General features: G+C 38.9%; 1 protein-coding gene across 1 annotated transcript in view; it reads right to left on the bottom strand.

Annotated features, from left to right (window-relative positions):
* The window catches only part of Cntn3 (contactin 3), a 340,669-nt gene that overhangs the window by 51,647 nt on the left and 264,840 nt on the right, over window positions 1-24,182 (bottom strand). The window contains exons 12-13 of the mRNA XM_047534744.1: window positions 3,760-3,887; window positions 971-1,146 (exon numbers count right to left, since the gene is read on the bottom strand). Of these exons, the coding sequence (XP_047390700.1) occupies window positions 971-1,146; window positions 3,760-3,887 (304 nt within the window). The remainder of the gene's footprint in view (window positions 1-970; window positions 1,147-3,759; window positions 3,888-24,182) is intronic.

Genomic DNA, 24,182 nt, shown 5'->3' with positions numbered 1-24,182 from the left:
AAGGACTTTAAAATATATTAGAGAGGACATAGTCCAACTCCTAACACTATCCTTTAAGCTGCATAAGATTCTGATACATTAATATACATGTACAGGTGTATACATATATTTAATAAAGTGCTGAGAAATGAATGTATTTGAATTGACTCTGATATGGTTTTCTGCTTTAGTGGATGCCTACATGGTAAATGCATAAGGACAAAACCAGGCTTGACAACTCCCATACAGTAGGAAGTTGCCCTTAGTCAGGGCACTAGGCTGTCAGGGGAAACTGGCCCTGCTAGCCTAGTGTCACATACATGTAACCAATTGATGGTCAGCCTTGGAGGCTCACCATACTGAGCCATTTTTCAAGTGTCAATTTTTCCTTGAAATCTGAAAAATATTTTAACATGGAACCATTACCAATCAGGAGGTGCAATGGAATAGAATACTGGAGATCTGTGCTCTGGAGACACAAAGATCTGGGCTTGAAGCTCCACCAGTCACTAGAGGAGTAACTCTGACAAAGGCTTTACAATTTTCAAGTCCTCAATTTGTATACCTGTAAAATGAAGAGTCTTGTGCTATTGTCCAGAGCAGCTACAAGAACACTAGGATCAAGCATCTGGATGAAGTACTTATCAAATGTAACTTACCCCCTACTCCATCATAAATATGTCCTGCTGAAAGTAAACACTTGTATGAGAATGCTTTCCACTTCATGGGATATTAACATCAAACTGTCATGAAGAAGGGCATTTAATATAAGTGCAACATGCATCAGTTTTAATTAAAATTACAGGTTGAAGTAAATGCGCTCAATTTCTGGTAATTACACAAAATTAGATCAAAACAGAATTGGGAAACCAGATTCACTCATTTAACACACATTTCTAGGGCACTGCCTATATGCCAGATGTTTTTTTTACAGGCAATGTGTCACAAATAGGAGCAATAGAAAAAGGATGACAAAAGTGCCACAACTTACCCCTCCGACTTTCTCAAAGTGAGATCCATCTTTCTTAAAATCCGTGAGGACCCCGTTGAAATACCAGGTGAACATGATGTCTAACAGGGGATCATGTTGCACCTGGCAGGGCAAAATGACGCTTTCACCCACGGAAACATCCATGCTGGATGGCGCCAATGTTATCCTAGTTGGTTCTGTTGGGTAGATAATGTTTAAGTGAAACTTTAGCATTTCTGTTGTGATGAAAGCAATTTGTACAGGTAAATTATTCATCCATCCTAGAGTATGTATGTTTGTATATGCTTAGGTATACACATACATCTATGTAATTAAAAGTCTCTATGGCTAAAATAGATGTTTGCTGCAGTGCTATAATATATTTTACTGGATCCACCAATTCTTGTTAAAGGAATTAGGATATCTAAGTATATAGGTTATAAAAGTTTAAAATGAAAGTCATCAGTAAACAAGAGTTAAAATACTACTGACAAAATTAGTTTTATTGTTTGTAAAACACACTGGTAAAAACAGAAACTACTGTGTTTTCACCAACTTTCAGTGACTAACAAACACATTAACGTCAAAATTCAAATAGACTCAAAATTTTGATGTGTGCTTGGATTTGAGAAGCCATGAAAATGATGCTTAGAATAAGTACAAGGAGAGTGCACTCTGCTAAAATGTTACCTGATGTCTTTTTTTCCTAATGGAAATGTTCATTTCACATTCTGCTGCACTTACCATGGACCTTCCATCTTTTGTGAATTAAATATCCTTGATCCCATTTTCCCAGTGCCATTCCCCTTGATGTTACACCATGTGACAGCAAATGTCTTCAAAAGTCAATTACATATGTGGTCTGAATTTATTTAATTAAATGGCCTCTTTAACCCTGTACAGTCAGGCATAGGTCTCCCTGACCCACCTGTCCTCATCAAGGTCCCGTGCTATGATATCCAATGATAAAGTTTTGGTCTCATTATTTGAGCCTCTCAGTTCTGTCACACTTGATCACTGGTTCTCCCTGGTACTCTTTTCTCAGTTGTTTCTGGGACATCAAATTTCTTCAGTTTTCTTTACTGTCCTGGTCACTCCTTTTCTGTGTCTCTGTATATGGTCTCTCTTCTGTTACTACATTTCTTATTGTACAGTGACTGTGTCAAGCTCAGTCCTTTTTTTTTTTTTAAAGGTGATCTCAGATGGTGTCTTAACTTCAAGACCTCACCTATATACTAACAACTGTCAAAAGTATCTCCAGCCTTCATTTACCCAAGGCCAAGTTCATATATTCAACCACCTACTCACTATCTCCACACAGGTGTCACTCGCCATTAGGTCCTATAAGGTACAGTGTAGGAATAAATTCTGAACTCCTTTGAATTTAGGCAGAGCTGAATGCTATACTTTGGCTGAGGAAATGTATGTAGGAGTTGCAAGTGGCACTGACAGGAAGAATTCTGGAGGAACTAATGGGTAATGTGATGTATCTCCTTCCTGTTCTATGGTGATGTACACTGTCCCAGATGGTGGAGACATTGGGGTCTTTGTTCCTGAATGAGGAAGCAAAGCTGACTCACTGAACACTTGCAGTATGAGCAAAAAGTGAAACTAGGCTATTTTAATCCACTGAGATTTTGGCAAATCTGTGATGTGCTTTACAGACACAAAGTCTAACAATATTCTAAACACCCAAACTGAGCTCATGCTCTTCTTGCACCCCAAAGCTTTGAAGCCCACCACAGGAGCAATCTCAGGTGTTCAACAAAAACTCTTCAGGCCCTATTGACTCCTTTCTCTCTCTGAGACCTGAAATCCGATTTGTAAATACCTTCTCCTTCAGACAGTGCACACAGAATATATGCAGAATCTGATCATATCCCATCAGCTCCTCAGCTGCCAATCTCATTTGGATCATTGTCACCTCCTGCCTGGTTAACATCCATGGGCTCCTGATACTTTGCAAAGTAGTTAGAGTCATCCTTCCACATCACCTCATTTCTCTGCTAAAAACTTTGCACTAGTTCCATTTTTCAATCCAAATGAAAATGAAGTCTTATCAGGGTCTGTGATTTGTCCACATAATTGCACCCTAGAGATCTCCTGGTGAACACCTTCATCTCTCTAAAGTCTTTGTACCAAACTCTCAAACTCAGTGAGGTCCATTGTACTTATCTTGACTCATGCTCTAACTTATCTCTCTCCAAATATTCTCTTTGCTTTCTCAATTGTTTGTAATTTATTTCCTTCTAAACAATCTGGTTTCTTCTTCCTAATTTTCTTTTCCCTGTCTTGGGTAAAATGTAAGAATGATTAAGTATAGATTCTTTTTCAATGTTTTCACTGATACAGCTCAAACACTGGGTACATAATAAGTGCTCAACTTTTTTTCTTGACTGGATAAATGAACAAAATTAACCTACGACTTAATGTAAATCTTATAACAATCTGTTATTTGATGATCTTGAACATCTGCAGAAAAGACCAATTTTAATGAAAAAGCACACCCAAAGATCTGACATAATAGGAAAACATAAAATAAAAGGAGATTATCAGCATATTCTATTTTTCCCATCCATCCCAGCACAGTAACCAAGGTGCCCCCTTCCATGTCCACAGTGTTGTGCTAAATAAGCATTAATTATCATACCCTTGATCATCACTTGTTAAAAACACAAGTGCAAACACAGGTTCTACCTTCACAATGTACTGAATTTTGTGAAAAGCACATGGCCAATTTCTTTAACCCTAACAATATATATGTCATATAATTCATCCCTGATAAACCCACCTTGACAAAACACACCCACCTGTAACAACCAAGTGTGTTGTCCCATTGGCTTTCCCAAACTGGTTTTCAGCTGTGCAGGTATAGGTTCCAGAATCAGCCTTTGTCACATTATCTATTTTGAGTCCTCCATCTTTTAAAAAAGAGATTCTAAAGGAAATGTAAGTTAGATCAATAAATGTGTATTTGTTTTTCAAAAAACAAATAGCAATTTTTTTGCAGAATGTATTATGCTAATACTTTTAAGGTATAATAAACTAAACCTTGGACTTTTGGGAATAGAGAAAATTAAAAGAAAATATACATATATACACAGAGTTGAATGAGAGAAGATGCTCTACCAAATTGAACTGTGCATGGTATTATTATGCAGCATTACTTAACAGCATTACTTAACAATGCACCTAATTTTGTAAATGCCTTTATCAAATAAGTATGAAATGTTTTCCAAAAATATATATTGTGGTAGATTACTCATGGGGTAGCCTTGTAAGTTTTCAGAAAATAAAAAGCAGACATAATATCATTTCCCTTAAACTAATAAACCTGTTTGTCTTTCATTATGAAGTAGGAAAGTGACTTTTAACCTAATAAAAATTCAAATTTTATAAAGAATAAAAATTGTGTGGTCACCTATGAGCTATTGTAAAGATTCTGAACACTTCAATTAATACTACTTTTGAGTTTTTGAGCATCCATTTGAAATAATACTTAAAGTTTTAGCATTTCACTATTTGATCAAGGAAATGTTATAAATATCTTATATGCAACAGGCACTAGGAAAGTCCCTAGGATTTTTATCTGTAGATAAAATTTCTCCACCTTTGTGTTAATAACAGTCTACTGGGAGTCACAGACACTAAGCCACTAAGTAAATGTGAAAACTTCAGAGATTTGAGAAGTATTCTGAAGGAGAGAGAGTGTGTGAAGGTGATTTACTTTATGTGAACTTCCAAGGTAGGGGGTTTCAGAAATCCTCTTAGAAGAGGAGTCATGTGCACTAAGAAAGAACGAGATAGGATTAACATGTCATCAGTTTAATCCTTGTACCTTTGTTGTCCAACTTGTCTACTCATAATTATATTTTCACTTTGAATTCCTAAATCATTACATCTACTGACAACTAAGAATGGCTTTTATCTTTAATGATTCATATTCTTAATACATGAGTGTTGCACCTATGCAAACTTCTTAAAAAGCTGTGGAGCCCATGTCAGCATGGTCAAAAGTGTCTCCACTTTTTGGGTCATCCAGCAGAACAGACAGGGAAGATACGACAAGGACATTAGAACTGAATGGAGGACATCAACTCAGGCTTTAAATATTATCTTATTTGTTGCAAGATTTTTAGGTGTGTAGTATCATTGTGACTAAAGAGTCACAATAAATGTCATTGTGAATAGAGTATGTATCAAACAATGTATGCAGCATTGATTTTATATTGTCCCTGAGTAGTCTGTGGTTCACTTTTACTTGCATCCTGGTACCTTTTCTTGAGTAAGGAAGTCCTGGAAGATTAGCATTAGTGCACAGGGGGCCATTCATGGTCCTGGATGCTGAGGGGAGCTATCCATGAATGTTTGCTAGTCATGTGCTATTATCTTAACTATACCAAGGTAGGTTAAAAACAGGAGTTCAGAATATATGACCTAGAAAGAAAATCAAGGAACAAGAATATTGTATTTCAAATTTGGGGAATTATGTAAAAAATTAAAAATTTCAAGAACTTTCCTAGAAACCAATAAAAAACAGGTTGTATCAGATTTCCCTCATGAAATGTGATCTTTTTGTTTGATATAAAATAAAAGCCCATTTTGTCTCAAAAAAGTAGTCAAAGAAGTTTAAAAAAATCCTTATATCTTAGTTTCCCAGAGGGCAAAGACTTTTTAAATGAATATGCAATAATAACTGAATTCCATGCAGAGTACAAAGACAAAAGAAAGTGTAGGCTATGGAGATGCAGATCAGGAGTTTTGAGAAATACAGGGAGTAAACTTAAGTATAAATCATACAGTTCTCCCTCTCTCCTTCCACCTGCCCAATCCTTGCTGAGACTCCCTTCTCTGGAGCCATATTGACTGCAGGAAGAAGACTGTGTTGTATCTCTGAAAACTTGGAGATGACTTACAAAGCTGTAGGTAAGAAAAGAAAAAGCCAACAGAGAGAGAGAGAGAGAGAGAGAGAGAGAAAAGATAAACTGAAAAACAGACTGAGGAATAGAAGAAAAGAGAGTGATGAGATATTGAGAGAGAAACCTCTCAGAGGAAAGAGAAATCGTAATCAGGGATGCTGCTTCTAGCACATTCTGATTGCTAATCCCATCTATAAAAAGTGGGTGCAGTGACACACAAAGAGAATATCGCTTGATTCAAAGCACTGCTCAATAAATGTCACCCATGAAAAGAAAAGGGATATTTGCTGGAGACTTTATATATGTAGAGGAAGCTGGCCAGTGATATAGGAAGGTTAGGAAGACATTTAAAAATTTTTTTTTTTATTGTAAACAAATGGGATACATCTTGTTTCTGTGTTAGGAAGACATTTAAATGACAGAGGCAAACTCATCTGCTTTGAATTACAGGATGGGGACAGAACTGGAAACTCCAGGAACCTGGAATGAACCACTTATGGATTAGCAAGCTTTCAAATAAAGAAAAAATGCCTCCTGTTGACTGATCAATGTTGAGATTTAATTTAGAGCTTCTGATACTGACATTTCAAAAGTAAGATAGGAAATTTTAGTTATCTTTTCATGCTATGAATTAGTAAATTACCACTAAAAATAAGGAACTATTTGGGACACCATGAAATCCTTCATTGTATTAGGTTGAGTAACTTTAATTGGGCAAACCTATCTTTATGGTCATGTTGACATGAGGCACCATTCCACAGACCAGGGCTGACATCTTAAGAATTACACAAGGACTCCAAAACAAACATAATGACTCTCAAAGAATGTAAACTCTGTGTGTATCATAAAAATTGAGCTAATTGGTTATTTTCTTCCTAAATTGGTTCTTCCAGTAAGTTCTAAGAGGCCCACAGGGCATTTTGCACAACATAAAAATAAACAATATTCAGTAAATGGATGAAGTAATTGTTTCTCAACAGAGAACCTTCAATAAGCCAAGCTTCCCTACAGAGATTCGAAGTGAAAATTTTATACCACTTCACTATAAATGAAATTGCTTTCTAAGCTTTCTGGGAACAGGTTTTTCTGCAAACAGAGCTGAAAATATAGATAACAATGAGTGACTCTAGTCTTGGCACAGAAAGGTAAATAAAGATTTCTGAGATTAACATTCAGAAACATGGTACTCCAGTTTGCTTTAAGTAATGTGGAATTTAAATCACTGTGGCATTTTAACTTCTTGATCAGTTTCATAATATACCTTTATATGTAATTTTTATTGGCCTTTCCTGTTGTAGCAAGAGGTTAATTATTTCCTTCAACTTTATGCAGTCTGCCGTTAGTTTGGGATAAGTCAACGTAATTGCTCTAAGCTGCTCTAATGATCCATGCTGTAATTCAGTGATGGCATTGAATTTATGACTTTTAAAAAATGCTGTTTGCTCAGAAAGTATAGTGTTGTCTAGGCAACACTGACCTGTACTTTATGATGACATTTAAGCATCCATAATAACAGTGTGTTCCAGAACACAAAAAGTGCGGAGTGCTCCACATACAAAGCAGAATTTTGGAAGACACCGTTTTCCCTTTGCCTGTGTTCGGAATATGATGGTAACTTATTCAACCTGGATTTAACAACCACACTGCCACTTCACCTTCACTCAAGACAAGTATCTCAGCAGAGATGAGACCATGCAAGATTGAACTGATTAAACTGCTGTACACAAAATGCAATGCTATTTTGGGTGTACTTTCTGAGAATGTATTCTAAGGGATGGGTGCTTACAATTAGCTCAAAGAGAGAAGTACTCACCATGCATAAGTTATAGGACAAATAATGACAGTTGAGGGAAGGAAATATGTATTGATGAAATGCAGACAAAACAAACACCAGAGAAAAAGACAGTGTATCTTCTCACGTACAACTACTCTTATGTCTACAAGTTTGACAGAATTACTGTTCCCACTGCAGTTCAAAGATCTCCTGTACACAGTGTTTAGAAAAATAATACTTGACTTTTCATTCTTTTTGGTCTTTCATCTTATAAATCCAGCAATGTTGGTTTAGTGATTCATTAATCAGACAATCTACCAGGAAAAGAGAAGCAGAAGGGGGAGTAGTCAACTGTTAATTATCATATCTTTGAGTAGCAGCAGGGTAATTGGAAGTGGCTCTGTGTTTTTGCTGGACATACATATATGTTCCACAGAGCAGACACCTGAGGTCCTGGAGGAAATGGAGCTTGGCTTCACTTTACAGCCGGGGAAATACTAAATTCAGACCAACAGACATGGCTTCATGTTCATAAGGATGGGACTGACAAAAGGACATTGGCTTCCACTTCCATTCAAAATCTTTCTAAATGCATATTATCATGTCAAACATACTTGGAGCTAAATGTATTTTTATGAAAGTGATAATTTTCTCTCTAGAATGGACTCAAATCTACAAAGGAAAAAAAGAACCCTAAAAGGGGATTTTCAATCTAAATGATTACATACAACTGTGCATCTAATTCATTCATGAGGCCCAGGCAACAATTCATTTGAAATATTTGCATCTGCAGATAAAAGAATATCCATAATAATTACAAGTATTAGATGATAATAGTCAAATATTAGATGATAAAGAAAACAAAAAATATTTCAGACAATAAGATAAATGATGGTCTTATGGCTTATGTATTGAAAGAAAACTGACTCAAAGGGTCTCCATAGCAGGCTCTATTCTTCTCTGATTCAAATCAATGAAAACTAAAACCATCTGCTTTATTGCTTATATTTCAGATAAAGTGGTGCAAACTGTACCAGCGAACAACAGTGGCTTCCTGATACTTCATCCCAGAATGTGGTAGACTCGACCTCACTGGAATCTTTGAACAACTACAGGGCTTCCCTGTAAGGGTAGCCTTACTGCATGATAAACAGAACAGCAAGCAGGACATGTACTCCCACCAGCATGGCAGACACCAAATAGAAAACAGGGAGGGGACCCAGCTATGTCAGGATCTTCCACAGAAATGCAGGAGCCAGACACTTCCCTGGAAAGGAGATTGAGAAAGACCCAAATGGTACTCTAATGAGTGTCCTCCTACTTAGAGAGTAGGAACCCTGAAAAGGAAGTCACTTCCAACGATAATGCTGAAGTGCAAAATACTTATGTACGCATAAGAGGAATTTCATCAACTCAAAAGTTATAGAGGGCGCTGAATTATTTTTGTGGACCCAAATTGTTTTTTTTTTTTTTTGGTGGGGGGCAACACTTATCTTCCTTTGGGAAGTCTAGTTGGGCTATGAATCATGATAGCCTGTCCTATCCTAGCTGAGGGGCAGTTAGGGGATTTAGTTTACTGGGTACCAGGTATCTGGAGAATTTGTTAAAATATTAGTCATTGGGTCTACAGACAGATTAGGCTGGGGATGGGCCTGAGATTTGCATTTCTAATATCTCCCCAGTGTAGCTGGTGGAGCTGAAGTGGGATGCTATGCCCTTTCAAACTATGTGACAAAAAGGCAAAATATGATGAATTTGTTCATTTTAGAACTGGTCCTGAGAAAACTGCATAATGGCAGTTGCGAAGATTTCTGGAGCCATCCAGTTTCATAACTATTCCTAAGTCAGACTCTGTATGTCTAATAATTCTGTGTAACATCCTTAAATTAATTCTCCGAAAGAGTTCATAAATTTCTAAAGGAAGCATGCTACCAAGAATTGGTATTTTGCACACAGTATTCATTCAATAAACATTTGTTTTTTCCAACAAAAATAAATGGTCCAGAAGTAATTTTCTATGTCAAAAGGACAAGATTTAATCATAAATTAAGGGCACCCAACAAACAATTTGTTGATGATGAGTTCTTGCAAGACAGAATAGTTGTGCCACACTACTCCAATTCCAAGGTCATCCTCTTTTATGGATATTCATCAATATTTAAGTCATCATTTGCAAATTGATTCAGTGTTCTTAAACATTCTAGGACATAAAGTTGTTTAAGCACTTGAAAATTCTTGAAGTCACTCTCTGCAGAACAAATATGTGTGCATGCATAACAGTTCTGATACAACTGAGGATGGAGGAGATCTTCTATGATACTCAGGGCATCAGGTTGGGCCCTCCTGCCAGCAATTCAGCTCATCCAATGATTCAGAAGTATGTTTGGAATTTTTGTCTTAGATCCTCCAGTGTTAGCCTTTCTAGAAGTACCTTATAGAGAGACTTTATTCTATGATGACTGTGCACATTGGAGAGTATGTTCCTTATAAATCATTTTGCATAAAATAGAGGGCTAATGTTGCATAACTAAAATACATCTCTAGAGTCATACATCTACCCACCCAATGGAGTTGGTTCCAATCTGTTTTCCAAGAAAAATCTCTCTGATGACAACCTGAACTTTCTGGTCCCTCTTCCATGCAGGGAAGCACTCAAAGCCTATTAAGTCACAGATCCTGGTGAGCTACCACATTTTTAGTAAGACAGTATAAACTTCAATACTAACCTAATTGACTCTTAAGCATCTGATTCTATATCTTACAGCAGAACTTCTGCACTCCAAATTCTTGATGCTGATCATACTCTTAGGCTTATTAAAAACATGCACATTAAAAATCATAGAAAGTTAGCTAAAAGAAACATGCCCTACCTGTTCTTCCAGAGGCTTGCATCCCCTTGCCACCAGCCCCACTTTTCCTTAGCAGTACTACCGATTGAGCCTAGAGGCTTGCACATGCTAGGCAAGTGCTATGCCACGAAAGTGTCTCCAGTCCCTGGAATCTTTTTTATTACTCACAGTTCTCTCTAGACTGTGAGAGGAAAAATAATGGATTAAATTTTGTTCTAAGGATGTTGAATGTTAGTTCTGTATTTCTTTGTTCTCATGAGTATCCACTGGATTTGGATACACACGTATGCATTTCTTGGTCTATTGAGAGTTGCATATCTCCTCATGGAATGGTTTTATTTCATTCTGTGGATACTGTGAATTAATTTCTATAGATTGTTCATTCTATGGATACTGTGGATTGTACTTTTCTATGTTCATTTGTGGGAACAAAGTTCTGGGTGTAAATTGTGAACCTCCACTAAGGAATCCATCTGCTGGCATATGTTCGATGAATTAACCTCAGACATTGATTCTGCAGCTCTTTTCTGATCCTGTAGTATGGAATATGCTCTGTAATAAGCAATAAAGGTTCCCTATTCAGGATTTATGCTATCCCAATGTAACTTATATTCAAGGCAATTGAAACTCTGGCATATTTTTTTATTTCCAAATTTTTCCTCTCAATGTTTGGTTTGTGTATACTTTTACAACCTGTCTCAAATGCTTTGGAAAGAGACATAATACAAATAAATAACACAAAAAGAAGACATAGAACTATTAAAACCAGGCTAAAGTAATAAAGAAATAATAAATATAGTGAGTATATGTTTTTTCAATTATCTAAATTAAAAAACATAAGATTTAAATCAAACTTCAAACTACTATGATTTTTCCAATTAAGTAAATTCATAAATACCAAGGAAAATTCAATGCCTAAAGTATCTTTATACTAAAATTAGTATTTATTAGGTATTTATTTGTTTAGCACTTAAAGGCAGAAGGTCAGAAGATCATCTCTTCCTTTTTTACAAACAGAATTTTTTATATATTCTACCTTAATTACAGACTTTCCCAAGTATTTTAGATTTAAAAAGGGTCAGATACACTCATCCTCCCACAGAAACTTCCCTAGCAATGAAATCTGGATTAAGACAGAATTAGAAAATCCACAAATAAGATCACAAAGTAGAAAACAGGTCACAGAGCAAAATGATTTTTTTTTTTTTTTTTTTTTTTTTAGTTTTCTAGGCAGTGAGAAGTTGACCTGAGTGTACCAACTTGATAAAACTTACATAACGTGTACCAACCTGATAGAACTTACATAACATATCAAAAACTGAATGACTCCTCACTGAGCATCAGAATATGGAAGGAGCAATCATCATTACCATTATACCTGTTAAAATCCTTGTATAGAAATGCAATGACTATTGTATCTTACCCAACCATCCATTTGACCTACCATCTGAGCATCCATCCATCCATCCATCTATTCGTCTACCAAGCATCCATCCACTCACCCATCTATCCACTCACCCACCCATCTATCCCTTCATCTATTCATTCACCATCCATTCATTCACTCATCTATCCATCCATCCATCATCCATCCACCTATCCACTCACTTCTACTTCTATGGAAGACTTCTGGAAGGGGAGAAAACACTAAAACAGCACTGTCCATATTGTAAATAGGAGATCTCAAGGGTAGAAGTCTATCTTAAAATCAACTTCATATATTTCAAAGGAACAGTTGCAATAAATTAAATTAAAAAAATTATTGATACATTTAAGACATGGCAAGTTGTCCAAGAAAGAATGAAAACCATTGCAGCAAATATCTATTGTCTACTTAAAAAGACTACAAATTTTGAAAAATATGTGTGAGAAATACATTCCATCCTTTAGAGATATGTATTCTAATGGTCAAAGGGGATCCATGTAATTCATGCACAATTAACCATAAATGTGATTATTATATACAAAAGCTTAAATCTGAGATACACATTCACCCAGTTCTACCTCCCAAATATATAGTATCCTCTTCTCCATTTGTACTAACTCTAAATCATCCTTCAGTTACTCTGAGTTGCCTCCTAATCAGATTCGTCACTTTCCTCCTTTTTCTATTCAACCCACTCTCCACACTGCAGCTAGAGTCATCTTTTAATCAGAATCTGTTACTCTTGCTCAAATGACTTCATATTCCATTTAAAATAAAATCCAACATTTTTTGCCAAGACTTCAATGATGTTCATCTCTGGAATTTAATGTTTTCTTACTCCCCCAAATCATGTGGCACTTTACATGGCACTTTAGTCACACTGCCCTTCCTCTTGATCATTTTTATATTAAAAAATTACTCCATTAATAAGGCCTTCTTCAAATACACTATATAATTATTATTTTTATTTCCTTTTACATTTAGAGAAATGATGTTTTTAAATTTATTTATATACTATCTCTTCTTTATGCAAACCCCATGAAGAACAGAGTATATCTTTTTAATTCATCCTATGTCCTCAGAGTCCAGAACAATGCAAATCACATGGTAGATATTTTGGACTGCACTTTCCAAAAGTGGCTACGATGATTTCCAACCCATGGGCTTTTCCTGGTGAATTAGCTTTTTTCACTATGACAAATACCTGAGAAGAACAAATTAAAAGAGGAAAAGGTTTATTTTGGCTCATGATTTTCCAAAGCTTTTTGTCTATTGTAGGCAGGCTTCATAGTTTTAGGTCTGAGATGAGACTGATCATCATGGTGGAAGGTCATGTGGAGGAAGGCTGCTCAGTTTATTGCAGCCAGGAAGACCAGAAAGAGGAAGAGATGAGAGGGACCAGAGACAAGATGTAGTTCCCAGGGGTATATTCCCAATGACCTTCTTCCTCCAGCCATGCCCCACCTGACTAGCGTTTCCCCATTTTCCAACAGTACATTCAGCTATCAATGGGTTAAACCTCTGATGAGATCAGAATCCCTGTGATTCAATCACCCAAAGTCTGAATGTCACTGCACTGAGACAAAGCCTTCACCATTCCTTGGGGAATACTTCATATCCAAGCCATCCTGATTTTGCTCCACTAAGAAGTCCAATAGTAGCTAGGTGCAACAGCCCACACCTGTAATCTCAGATACTCGGGAGGCTGAAGCAGGAGAATCACAATTTCTAAATTAGCCTGGGCAAATTAATGGGACCCAGTTTCAAAACAGAATTTTAAAAAGGTGGGTTTTGGTGATGTGCTCAGTAATAAATGCTTGCCTAGCATGTATGAGACCCTGGATTCAATCTTCAGTACTTAAAAAAATCCATCAGCAGATGAACACATTACCCTACATAAGAAGAAAATCCTCTCATTTGCAACAACATGGATGAACCTTAAGGGCATTATACTTAGTGAAATAGTCCTGATACAGAAAGACAAATATTGCATGATCTCGCTTACATGTGGAATTTTTAAGTCAGACGCATAAAAGCAGAGAGTAGACAGTGGTTGCCAGAGGCTGAAGAGTGGGCAAAATGGGGAAATATTAGTTAAAGAGTATAAAGTTTCAGTTATGTGGTATGAATAAGTTCTGAAAGTCTAATGTGCAGCATGGTGATTATATTTAATAACTTTCTGCTGTACATTTCAAATTTGTAAGAGAGTTGTTCTTAACTGTTCTCATATGCACTAAAAATGGTACTTATGTGGGGTGATGGATATGTTAATTAGCTTGATAGCAGCAGTCAGTTTCCAGTGTGTGTCAAAACATTACCTTGTATTCTTTAAACATATACAATCTTTACCTGTCAAGTATACCTCAGCAAAGATTGGGAGAGGGAGGAAGGAGAGTCCAGCTCCTTTCCCTTTGATCTTTGGAACCAATGGAATGCAGGGAAATGGCACTGTGTCTTGGGAGCTGCCATAGTTTGGATTGTAAGGGTCCATCTAAAGGCCATGCGGAATCAGCTTGCTCCCCAGTGTGGTGCTATTGGGAGTTGGTAGAACCCGTAGGAGGTGGAGCCTTGTGGGAGGTCTTTTGGTAGAGGAGGACAGTCTTCAAAGGGATTGTAGGACCCTACTCTCTTCTTCTCTTTGCCTTCTTGACTCTAAGGTGAGTGGTTTTGCTTCAAACATGCTGCCATCATGGTGTGCTGCCTCACCAAAGGTCTAAAACAATGGGTGATGATTGACAGAAACTTCTAAAACTGTAGGACAAAATGAACCTTTTCTCTTTATAGGCTGATCATCTCAGGTGTTTGTTACAGTAATAGGAAATTAACTCAGGGGCCTAAGTGATTCAGCTTCCACCTAGTTAGTCTGAGTCCTCACTTTTCATGCCTTTGGCTGCTCTAAGGAATACTTCTGGCTCCCCAGGAGGGCACCCCTTTGGCAGGAAGCCCACAATAGCTGTGTATAGAGAAAACAAGAAGTCTTGGGACAGCAGGAGGAAAGAGGAAGGCATGGAATCTTCTGGCTTCTCTTGCTCCAGCACCTCAGATAGTCTGAGCAGGCACTGTCCACACAACTGCAATTTTCCTGGATTTCTGACCCATGTAAACTGTGACAGAAAATAAAATGACTGTTGCTACATCATTAAGGATTATTTGTTATGCAGCAATCGTTAATGGGAACAGTAGATGCTAAATAAATACTTGGTGAGTAAATGAATGTTGACATGAACAAACATGTATGGAGAAGAAGTTGGGGCACAAGGATGGATAAGGTGAGGGCCCTGCCAGGATCCAGGTGAGACTGCTTTCTGTAGGACTGTTGGTTCCCTGGGTTGACAGACAAGACAGACATGAGGGACTCGCCCTGGCAAAACAGAAAGAGCAGTTAGTGCTTCAGGAGGGGTGCTGTTGGCAGGTAAGACCAAGAGAGATCTTGAGACACGAACTGGGGTTTCCTAGGTTGAGAAGGAAACAGATTCCAGCCAGAGGAAACTGTAAGAGCATACGTGAAGAATGTAAAGGGAAATCTGCTTCTTCTCCTTTAAAAGTGGTTTAAAAGGCAATGGTATGTGCTCTATCATCCTCTATCCTGATAGTGTCAAAAAGTCAGCATGCGTAGTTCAAGGGGAAGTTCCTGTTTATTCCTATTGCTAACTTGTTAGCGGAAAAAATGCAAAAGTGGTAGCAATGATATTTGTTTTATACAATGCATTAATACATATATATGTACGTATATATTTAATTTTGAGAGTAGAAAGAAGGAGAATGGTTTAGACAGTGGGCAAGTGCACATGGGTTTTGGGGTTTGGGTGACTAAAGGAATGTGCATGGGAAGATCCTCTGAATAAATAAAACATTTAAGTTGGTCATGACTATCAATTAACTTACCCAGTTCCTACAACAAACTGGATTGAAGTGTATTCTGATAGTCTCATTCAGATTCATTAATCAGCTTTCCCTTATCAAAACTGAAATACTGATAGAGTTTCCAACTTTTATAATCCATAAAAAAATCTGAAATCTCAATTTAAAAGATACTTGGTCATCTGCAAAGTTTAGTTGATACACTTTCAAAGATCATTTGTCAGTGATGTCTTTAAAATAATATCTACATGGAATTCATTTACTTAAGAAGATTTGAAAAATATAAAAGAGGTGATTGCCCCCAAAGAGAAAGACACGTGCTTTCCTTTCTGTTCAGCCAAGTCTGTGACTCTAAAGGGGCCTGATGCTGTGAAAAAAATCAAACAGCTTTAAAAATAGTATCAATGGCACTGGTACTTATTTCTGAGGACCTACATGGAAGCTGGGGACTTTACAAACATTATTGTTATCTCTGCAACTAAATTTCACTGACAGGAAGAAATGGGACGGAGACAGTACTGCATAATTTGTCCAAATGAACCCCTGTGTTTCTCCGCTTGTCAGATACAACAAATCTCTTTAGACCACCTCTTGCCAAGAGCATGTGCCAAGAAAGTGGCACCAACAGGCTTACTAACCCTGCAAGTCAAGGATTTTTAAATAAGGAAACCAAGACTCAGGGGTTTTGTAACTTGTCTAAACCACACAGGCTGGTAAATGGTAGACCCAAGATGTGACCCATGTCTTCATGACTTTGATGCGTTGCTTCTTTCACCTGCTAAAGTTAAATAAAGAAGCAAATGAATCTTAATATTTAACTTCATCTGACACAGTGAATAATGTGAAAAGCAATTAGTATACTGCATGCCAATTAGGCATGAATGATTTATGTAAATAATGATTCAGACACACTGAAACATCAGCTATCCTGCAGTTAGTGGGGCAGCTGTGTAGGTATGTGCTGAGGTGGGGAATGGGTATGTGGAGAGAAGGTGATCCCACAGAATGCCTTCTGTGAGCCCAGCTCACACCAAACCCTTGGATGACAAATGCCTTGTGTGTCTGCACTCTTAGTCTCCTCACGGGGAATGGGAGTTACGAGGCTAATGTGCAGCCCCACAAAAAGCATGGGTGACATGGAGGTGCAGGTGGGGAGATCAGAACAGGAAGGAGGCTCTTCTCCCCGCTCTGAGGCTTTTGCATAAATCTGCCCTAGAATCTCAATTGTCCCTGTAAGACACACAATCTTCCTCCAGTATTCACCTCCTTGAAAGGAGAGGGGGGCGTGTCTACTGGGAAGGATCCCACGTCAGCCTGTCCAGATTTTGTGATCATGAGAGATGATCTTTGTCATCACACAACTGGAATGAAGGCTAGCTAGGTGGTCTTACTCCTTAACTAAGCCATGCTCTCTGTGTAGACGGAGCTCCCCCTCCCCTTCTGCTCTGCTCCCTTCCACGTTGCTTCCTGTGACATGCCCCTCTCAGAGGGGTGCTCTTCCAGGTCTCAGGGCTGAGACAGAATCTCTTCTCTGTGCCTCTTATAGGTGGAGAAGCACCTGCTTCATGGACGGGACAGCAGTGTCCCGTGTCCTCAGCCAGTCCTCATTCGTTCATGCTGTCTTGAAGGCAGTTACTAACAGTACCCCTCTTCCCTTTGAAAGTATCCCAGTTTGTAGAACAAATTATTGGGTCACCTTAGTCATAAAATCTACCCATCCTGATCAATGGCTTAGTTTCCCACATACCAAACCCCTGGGCTCCTGGAGGGCTCCTGTATTCTCATTCCTCTGTGCGTTTCTGGTGTGGTCCACAGTCCCCAGCACTATAAAGGAGTGGACAGAATGGAGGATTCCCCTTCCAAGTAGGGGAGAGGAATATCAATGGCTAATCAACAAATACATGGTATCTTAGAGCAGCAGCATGGTACGCGTTAGATAACACCCTCCCCTGTGCGTCAGAGCTCAACAGTGGGAGGTTCACTTGGTAAGCATTTGGGAGAAGAGGCTCAGCTGAGATCTCAGACGTGCAGCTGAGCGGAGAAGCTCGAGCTCACTGGGCACTCACGCCTGCCCGAGAGCAGCGCAGAAGCAGCGCTCCAGATGCGTACTTGGAGGTGAAGGGGAAGGTGACAAAGAGTCAGGCTCCTAGATGAAGGGGTGTGGGAGGCTCACGGGTAGGGAGCAGCAAACTGAAGAACAGGAGGGAAAAGAGACTCCACTGTGATCAGGGGAGACAGGGAACATGAGAGAAGAGGAAGAGGCAGAGACAGAGACTACCTAGTCAGATGGTGGTCAAGGGGAAGTACCAGCTGACTATTGGCTGGAGAGTAACAGACCTCCCAGGAACATCATCACCAAAACTTTAAGGTAATGACAGAAATGCCAAGTGGTCCCAGCTCTGTCACAATCATCCTGGTTCCTGGAAAATGTTTAGATTCTGCTTGTAAGTACCATTGGTAAATTATTCAAGATATCTCGGAGGCACAAGTGACCAGTTGGGAGAGCATCTCTTGAGCTTTTAAACTGCTATATGGAGCTACTCATGGAAGCAGGATGAAATGAATGCAAAATTGCATGTAAGTCAAAACATAATTTATGTACGGTTTTTAAGTCACTCTTTACAGTTCTGTGAGTTCTAACAAATAAAAGCAGTCACGAACACAAGTGCCATCACAATCAAGAGTTAGAACAGCTTCCTTTCCCTTGAAGCTTCCCCTGCCCAAGCGCCCACCTCTTCACCCACACCCAGCCTCCAGAAAGCAGCAGTCACTCTTTTCTGTCCCTAACGCTGAAACTTTTCCAGGACCTTCATATAAATGGAACCAATACCATAAAATAGTCACTGCATTTTAAAGCCAGTTCCAACTATATGTAAAACATGCATTAAGAATTGATTAATATACTTTAAAAATGCTACCTGGATTATGGGTATTCAAATTTAGAAAAAAAAATTTCACTCTTTCTTTAAAAAGCACATAAATTTCTATGGTATTAAATGCTGCACAGAACATCTGAAACAATTTTAATGTGTTTAATTAGATGTAATGGGCCATTCTTTGACTTTCATCTGAACTGAGGCTATTGCAATAAAATATTTACTATTATAAGCAATAACATCCAAATGAAAGCCCTCATTTTTTAAAAATAATTGGCTAATGCGTTTTAAGTACCACTAAGTGGCAGAGAAAAGCTAAACATTCTCTAAAATATGCCAACTGGCTATTTCTTCTCCCAAGTCAGGGCTATTCATATTCCCAAGAGTCTTTTTCAATTTTACTTTCCTTTAAGGAGACAAAAGATCCAATTTTAATTTGACTCTATTTTGAAAACACACAAATTCAAGTGAATAAGTAAAAGGAGTTGCATTAAAACAGTAACACCTGGTGAAATACTATCAGAGATTCAGAAGGGCAGACATTTTTTGTTTATTCAGAAAAATGCTTCCTACAGGGAGGGAAAAAATGCAGTAAATTAACCCAATAATGGGGGATGCAAATACAAAACAAAAAAATCCAAAAATGATATTTGCTGAATCCTGACTGCTAGAATTTTCAGATTATTAAACTGACTTTTATTTATTAAATCAATTACTAACTGAGCTTGTAGAAACAGGTCTCTCTAGTTAAAACCTGAGTTGTGCACAGCTTCTGGGGTAAAATGCATTCCTAGAGCCCCTTAATGACATCTACCTTCCAACACAACTATGTCCACGTCTCCATGCTCATGATGTCTGCAGTTCTGACTCCCAAGTTTCACATTCTCAGAGGCCACCCTCTCTGCAGAGGTACGGTACGGTATGGTATGTGTGTTGTGGATGGCAGTTCCTTTTCAACATGCACTTTAAAAATCAACCAGTCCCCAAAGGAGCTCAGCATATTTGACCTCACTCCTTCCCTTCTGTGAGGTTCCTGGTCACAGTGTGGGCCCACCACAATGCCTAAAGCCCGAGATGGAAATCCAGGATTCACCCCCAGGCCTAGCTTCCTTCCGAATCCAGTCAACACCTAGATCCTATAGCATTACGCTCTTTCAGACTCCTAGAGACTGCTCTCCAAGCCCACCTCCATTTCTTTAGCTCTGTCTCATGTGCACACTGGTAGATGGTTGCTAACTGGGGTTCCAATCGCCAGGCTTCCGCCTGCTCCCATCCACTCACTGCTGCCCTGGTCCTCTTTCTCAAACATAAATTTGATCTGATAAGCCTGCTACTTTGATTTTATTCTGCTGATTTTATTCTATGCCTGGCCTTTGTGCTTTGCTATTTCTTCAGCCTGGAGCATTCTCCTGCACTCTAGCATCTTTCCAGTCTTTCTGTAGATGCTCTGTTCTCCAGAATGCTTGAGCAGATCCCTGCTTTGGAGCAAGAGCCTTCTTGGGCAATTCCTGAATATCCAGAACCTTGCCAACTGAATTTTACTGTACCTGTCCTGTGCTACCTGGCTGTATACTGAGAAGCTGCAAACAGTGGTGTGGCCTTCTCTGATAGAAAACAAATACCTAGTGCCTGGCCCATAAAGAAGGTACTCAAGGAATTTCCAAATGAATGCTTGGGAACATAATTCAAAGAGCTCAGGACTGTCTGTTTGCACTGTAGGCCCTGGCATCTGTTCAGAACAGCTTCTCCACACCTGACCGGCAGGGATCCTTGCGCAACCTAACCCATGCTCTCCGTGCTCCAGAGTAACGGCCCTCGTTTCTGCAAACTGAATTTAAGTAATTTCAGTGACTCACTGCCTTAGATCCAATTACCATGGCTGACATAATTTCAAAGTTGTTGTGCTGACATTAAAACTTTAAAAACAGGTAGATTATAGGCATTCAAATGTATTATGTGACTTATATCATGTTTATTAATTATATAGAATACATAAATATTTATAAGTACATAATTCATAAAAATATATAAATATATGTTATGTGTATATATATATTTATGTTTTACATTTCTTAAAAAGAGGCATAATGTTAAAGGTTTTTTGTTGGTTCATGACAGTTTTCCATAGCATTGGGGTTCATTTTGACACTGTCATAAAGCATGGGATATGATTTGCTTCCCTTCAGTCCACAATGCGTCCCCTTTCCCTCCCCTCCTCCCTCCCCCTCTTCCCCTTCCTCTACTCTAATGGTCTTCCTGCGAGGTACTTGTATTTTAATTAGTGCATTATGGATATAAATACAGGAGGAGGCATTCCCTGAGGTATGTTAATATAGGTACACAGGAGTGTTTGATCAGATTCATTCCACAGTTCTTGGCTTCCCTATCCTTCTTTCCACCCACTCAATCCCTTTCCTCTACTCCACTGATCTCGCATCTATTTTTGTGGGACTCCCCCTCAACAAAAAGGAAATATTTAAACTTCGTTTTTTTTTTTAATCTGACTTAAACTTTGAGTGATACTATGTATAGTAGAATATTTACTTAATAGAAATGTATTTTTCTGTCAATAGCCACTCAGCTATACTGGGGAAAGATTTCCTATTTATCATGTATTTCTTATTCATTTGACAAATTCAAGTTTACCCATCCAAGTCATTAACTAATGAGAAAAAAATCAAATGAATTTCAAATCTTATCATAAATAACCCATCATAACTTTCACCTTCCTTTCTATTCTCAAATGCATCAATGAATTCATTTGTCCCCCAAATGAGACTTGAATCGGCATTTATAAGTTGGAGCAGCCCGCGACTGAACCACCACAGCAAATCTACCATTACATGAGCTTCCCCGATTTGGCTGAAGCTTGTAGTCCAAGTCAAGAGGGAAGGACTCGGGGCTTCCATGCCAAGTGACGGCTAAGTGACGGCTGCAGCCTACTCTGATTTCCCATGAACTTGGAGAAGAGTCAGATCTGCAGTTGTTCCGCAATTGCTTTTAGCAGCCTTCTCCCTGAGCATCAAGGCCCTGGCTCATCAATGCTTTTGCTGTCCAAAGAGAGTGACAAATTCAAACCTCAGTCCCGGGAAGGACTGCAGCACTCTGGACCCTCTCCTTAAACACATTTCTTATTCTTAACTTTTCCTCTGTATCTGAAAATCTCCTTACGATGTGCAGCAGAGATGCTAGAAAACAGAATGCTAAGTGGAGGGACAGTCGGCCTGGAAAGGGCAGAGAACTATCTGTTCTTAGCAGGGGACACTGCTGGAGTGGCAAGCACTTTCCCCTTTCTCCTAGAAAATGCACTCCCAGTTCTGTATTGGGTGATTTCCTTCCAGGAAAAAAGAAAAGTCTATACTTCCCAGCTTCTCTTCCTGTTCAGTACAGCCCAGGAACTAATTTACTAATTTATGATCACTAAGGCACAAGGGAAAATGTTAAATGGGATTTTGGGGAAGTCCTTTACAAAGGAGAAAGTATACCCCTATGTCTATCGTCCTCCCTGTTTTTTGCCTGGGATGTCACTGGGAGGTTGGAGCTCAGGCAGCCTTCTTGATTCATGAGGGAGGATGGTGGCAGAGCACGAGGGCAAAGTGCCTGCTGCCTGAGTTGAGGCAGACTTGGTTTCTATCTTCAGAGAGACCAACCAAGCCCTGAACACCCAGCCACCACTCAGGAAGCTCCTTTTCAGCATTGCTACTTTCAACACTGAATGTGTAACATAACCTCATCCTTAATGATCAATGTATCTACAAATATCATTATGCTAAATGTTTATATTATAACAAGCAGGTGAGGCTCAGAATTATTAGTTATATTTAACAGGTGAAAAAACTAAGGTTCAGAGGTATCACATAATTGACTTGACACCGAAGTTGTACATGTCCAAGTTAGAAATTTCCGTTTAGACTCTGGAACTTACACTCTGTGCCTGCACCATCCCTATACATTGTGGGGGTAAATCTCTCCTTTATGCCTTTAGCTAAATCTCTTAATCTTTTTATTCCCTTTTAAAATTAATATTAAAAGCCTCTGCCTACTCTATATACTACTGTGAGGACAAGTGGCTTTACTGTTGTGTAATGCACGAGTCCTTAGGAAATAATGGCTGTCTAATGCATGTATGCAATCAAACTACTAAAATGTCTCCACAAAAGAGTCAGCAATTATTCAGAAGACTTAACTTCTAGCACAGTCCAAAGGAACTGGTTTATACTGCAAACCTATACTTGTTTAAACCAAATTATAAAATTGAACTCCAAGTCACTAATTAAAGTCCTGTTCCAGAAGTCTCTTCGGTGGGGCCCAGCACTTGGCTGGACGGGGTGTATAGACTTGGGTCCCAGTTTTGTGCGGTCCTCCAGTGCTTTCCTTTTAAGGAAGGTGTCTGCTCTCGTGGAGTGGTGGACTGCCCATGCTGGTGAGTACTGACTCAGAAATAGATCTCTGGGCCCGTGATCTGAAAGCAGTTCAATGGGGTTGCCTGCATGAGGACTTTGTGACTTTAGAAAAGCAGACCTGTATAAGTCGTCCTCAGATTTCATTCACTCTAGAGTCAAACAGACCCAGACTGTCAGATGACAAGCCTGTGACTTGAGGCAAATCACATAATCCCTCTAAACTTTGCTATTTCTCATTAGTTGCAAGATGTTTCAAGGAGACAATCTGCCTATTAAGTTTCCTATTGCTGGTGTAATGATTTACCAAAAACTGTGTTGCCTAAACCCAAGCAAATGAATTCTCTTATAGTTCTGGAAGTCAGAAGTCCAGTAAAGTGCTCATTGGGCCAACATCAAGGTGTTAGCAGAGCCTAGCTCCTTCTAAAGGCTCTGGAACGTTTTTGCTCTGTGGGACTCTTGTTGGAATCCAGTCCGTGAAGGCCATGGGGCCAAGGTCCTCTTTCCCGTCCCAGTGGCACCTTGTACAGCTACAAAGCCAGCCACACACACTTTGGTCCTTCCTGTGCCTCCAGTCTGCTGGCTGCTCCTTTGATCGTCACATCTCCCCGGTCATCCTTCTGCTCTCCTCTTCCTCTTTTAAGGACTCAGGTGAGTTTGGACCCACCCAACTAATTCAAGCTAATCTTTCTATTTTTAAAGCTGACTAATTAGCAAAACTGAATTCCACCTTCAACTCCAATTACTTCTACCACTTACTGCAACATAGCCACAAGGTTTCAGGTTAAGGACATGGGCCCTTTGGGTTATTATTCTGCTATTGCAAGCTCAGAGCACAGTATCTGGCAGAGAGTAAGTATTTAATAAATAGTAATAACAGCTAGGACATATGCTTATTTGGTGTCAGGGATTGATCTCAGCGCTTTATGAATATTTATGCATTCTGTCCATATAATCTTCTCAACATGAGGCATAAACTGTCATCATTTCCACTAACAAATAAGGAAATGAGGCCTAGAAAGATGGGGTTGCTTCACTGAACTAGTAAGAGGCAGAATGAAGATGCAAGGCCAGGCCCTGTGGCTCTAGAACTTGTGCTTTTAACTAAGCTCCTTCTACCTCTTCATT

The sequence above is a fragment of the Sciurus carolinensis genome, chromosome 19 (assembly GCF_902686445.1).
Source record: "Sciurus carolinensis chromosome 19, mSciCar1.2, whole genome shotgun sequence".
Lineage (NCBI taxonomy): Eukaryota > Metazoa > Chordata > Mammalia > Rodentia > Sciuridae > Sciurus > Sciurus carolinensis.
Note: the sequence above shows the minus strand (reverse complement) of the source record. Positions and strands in the feature narration are given on the sequence as shown.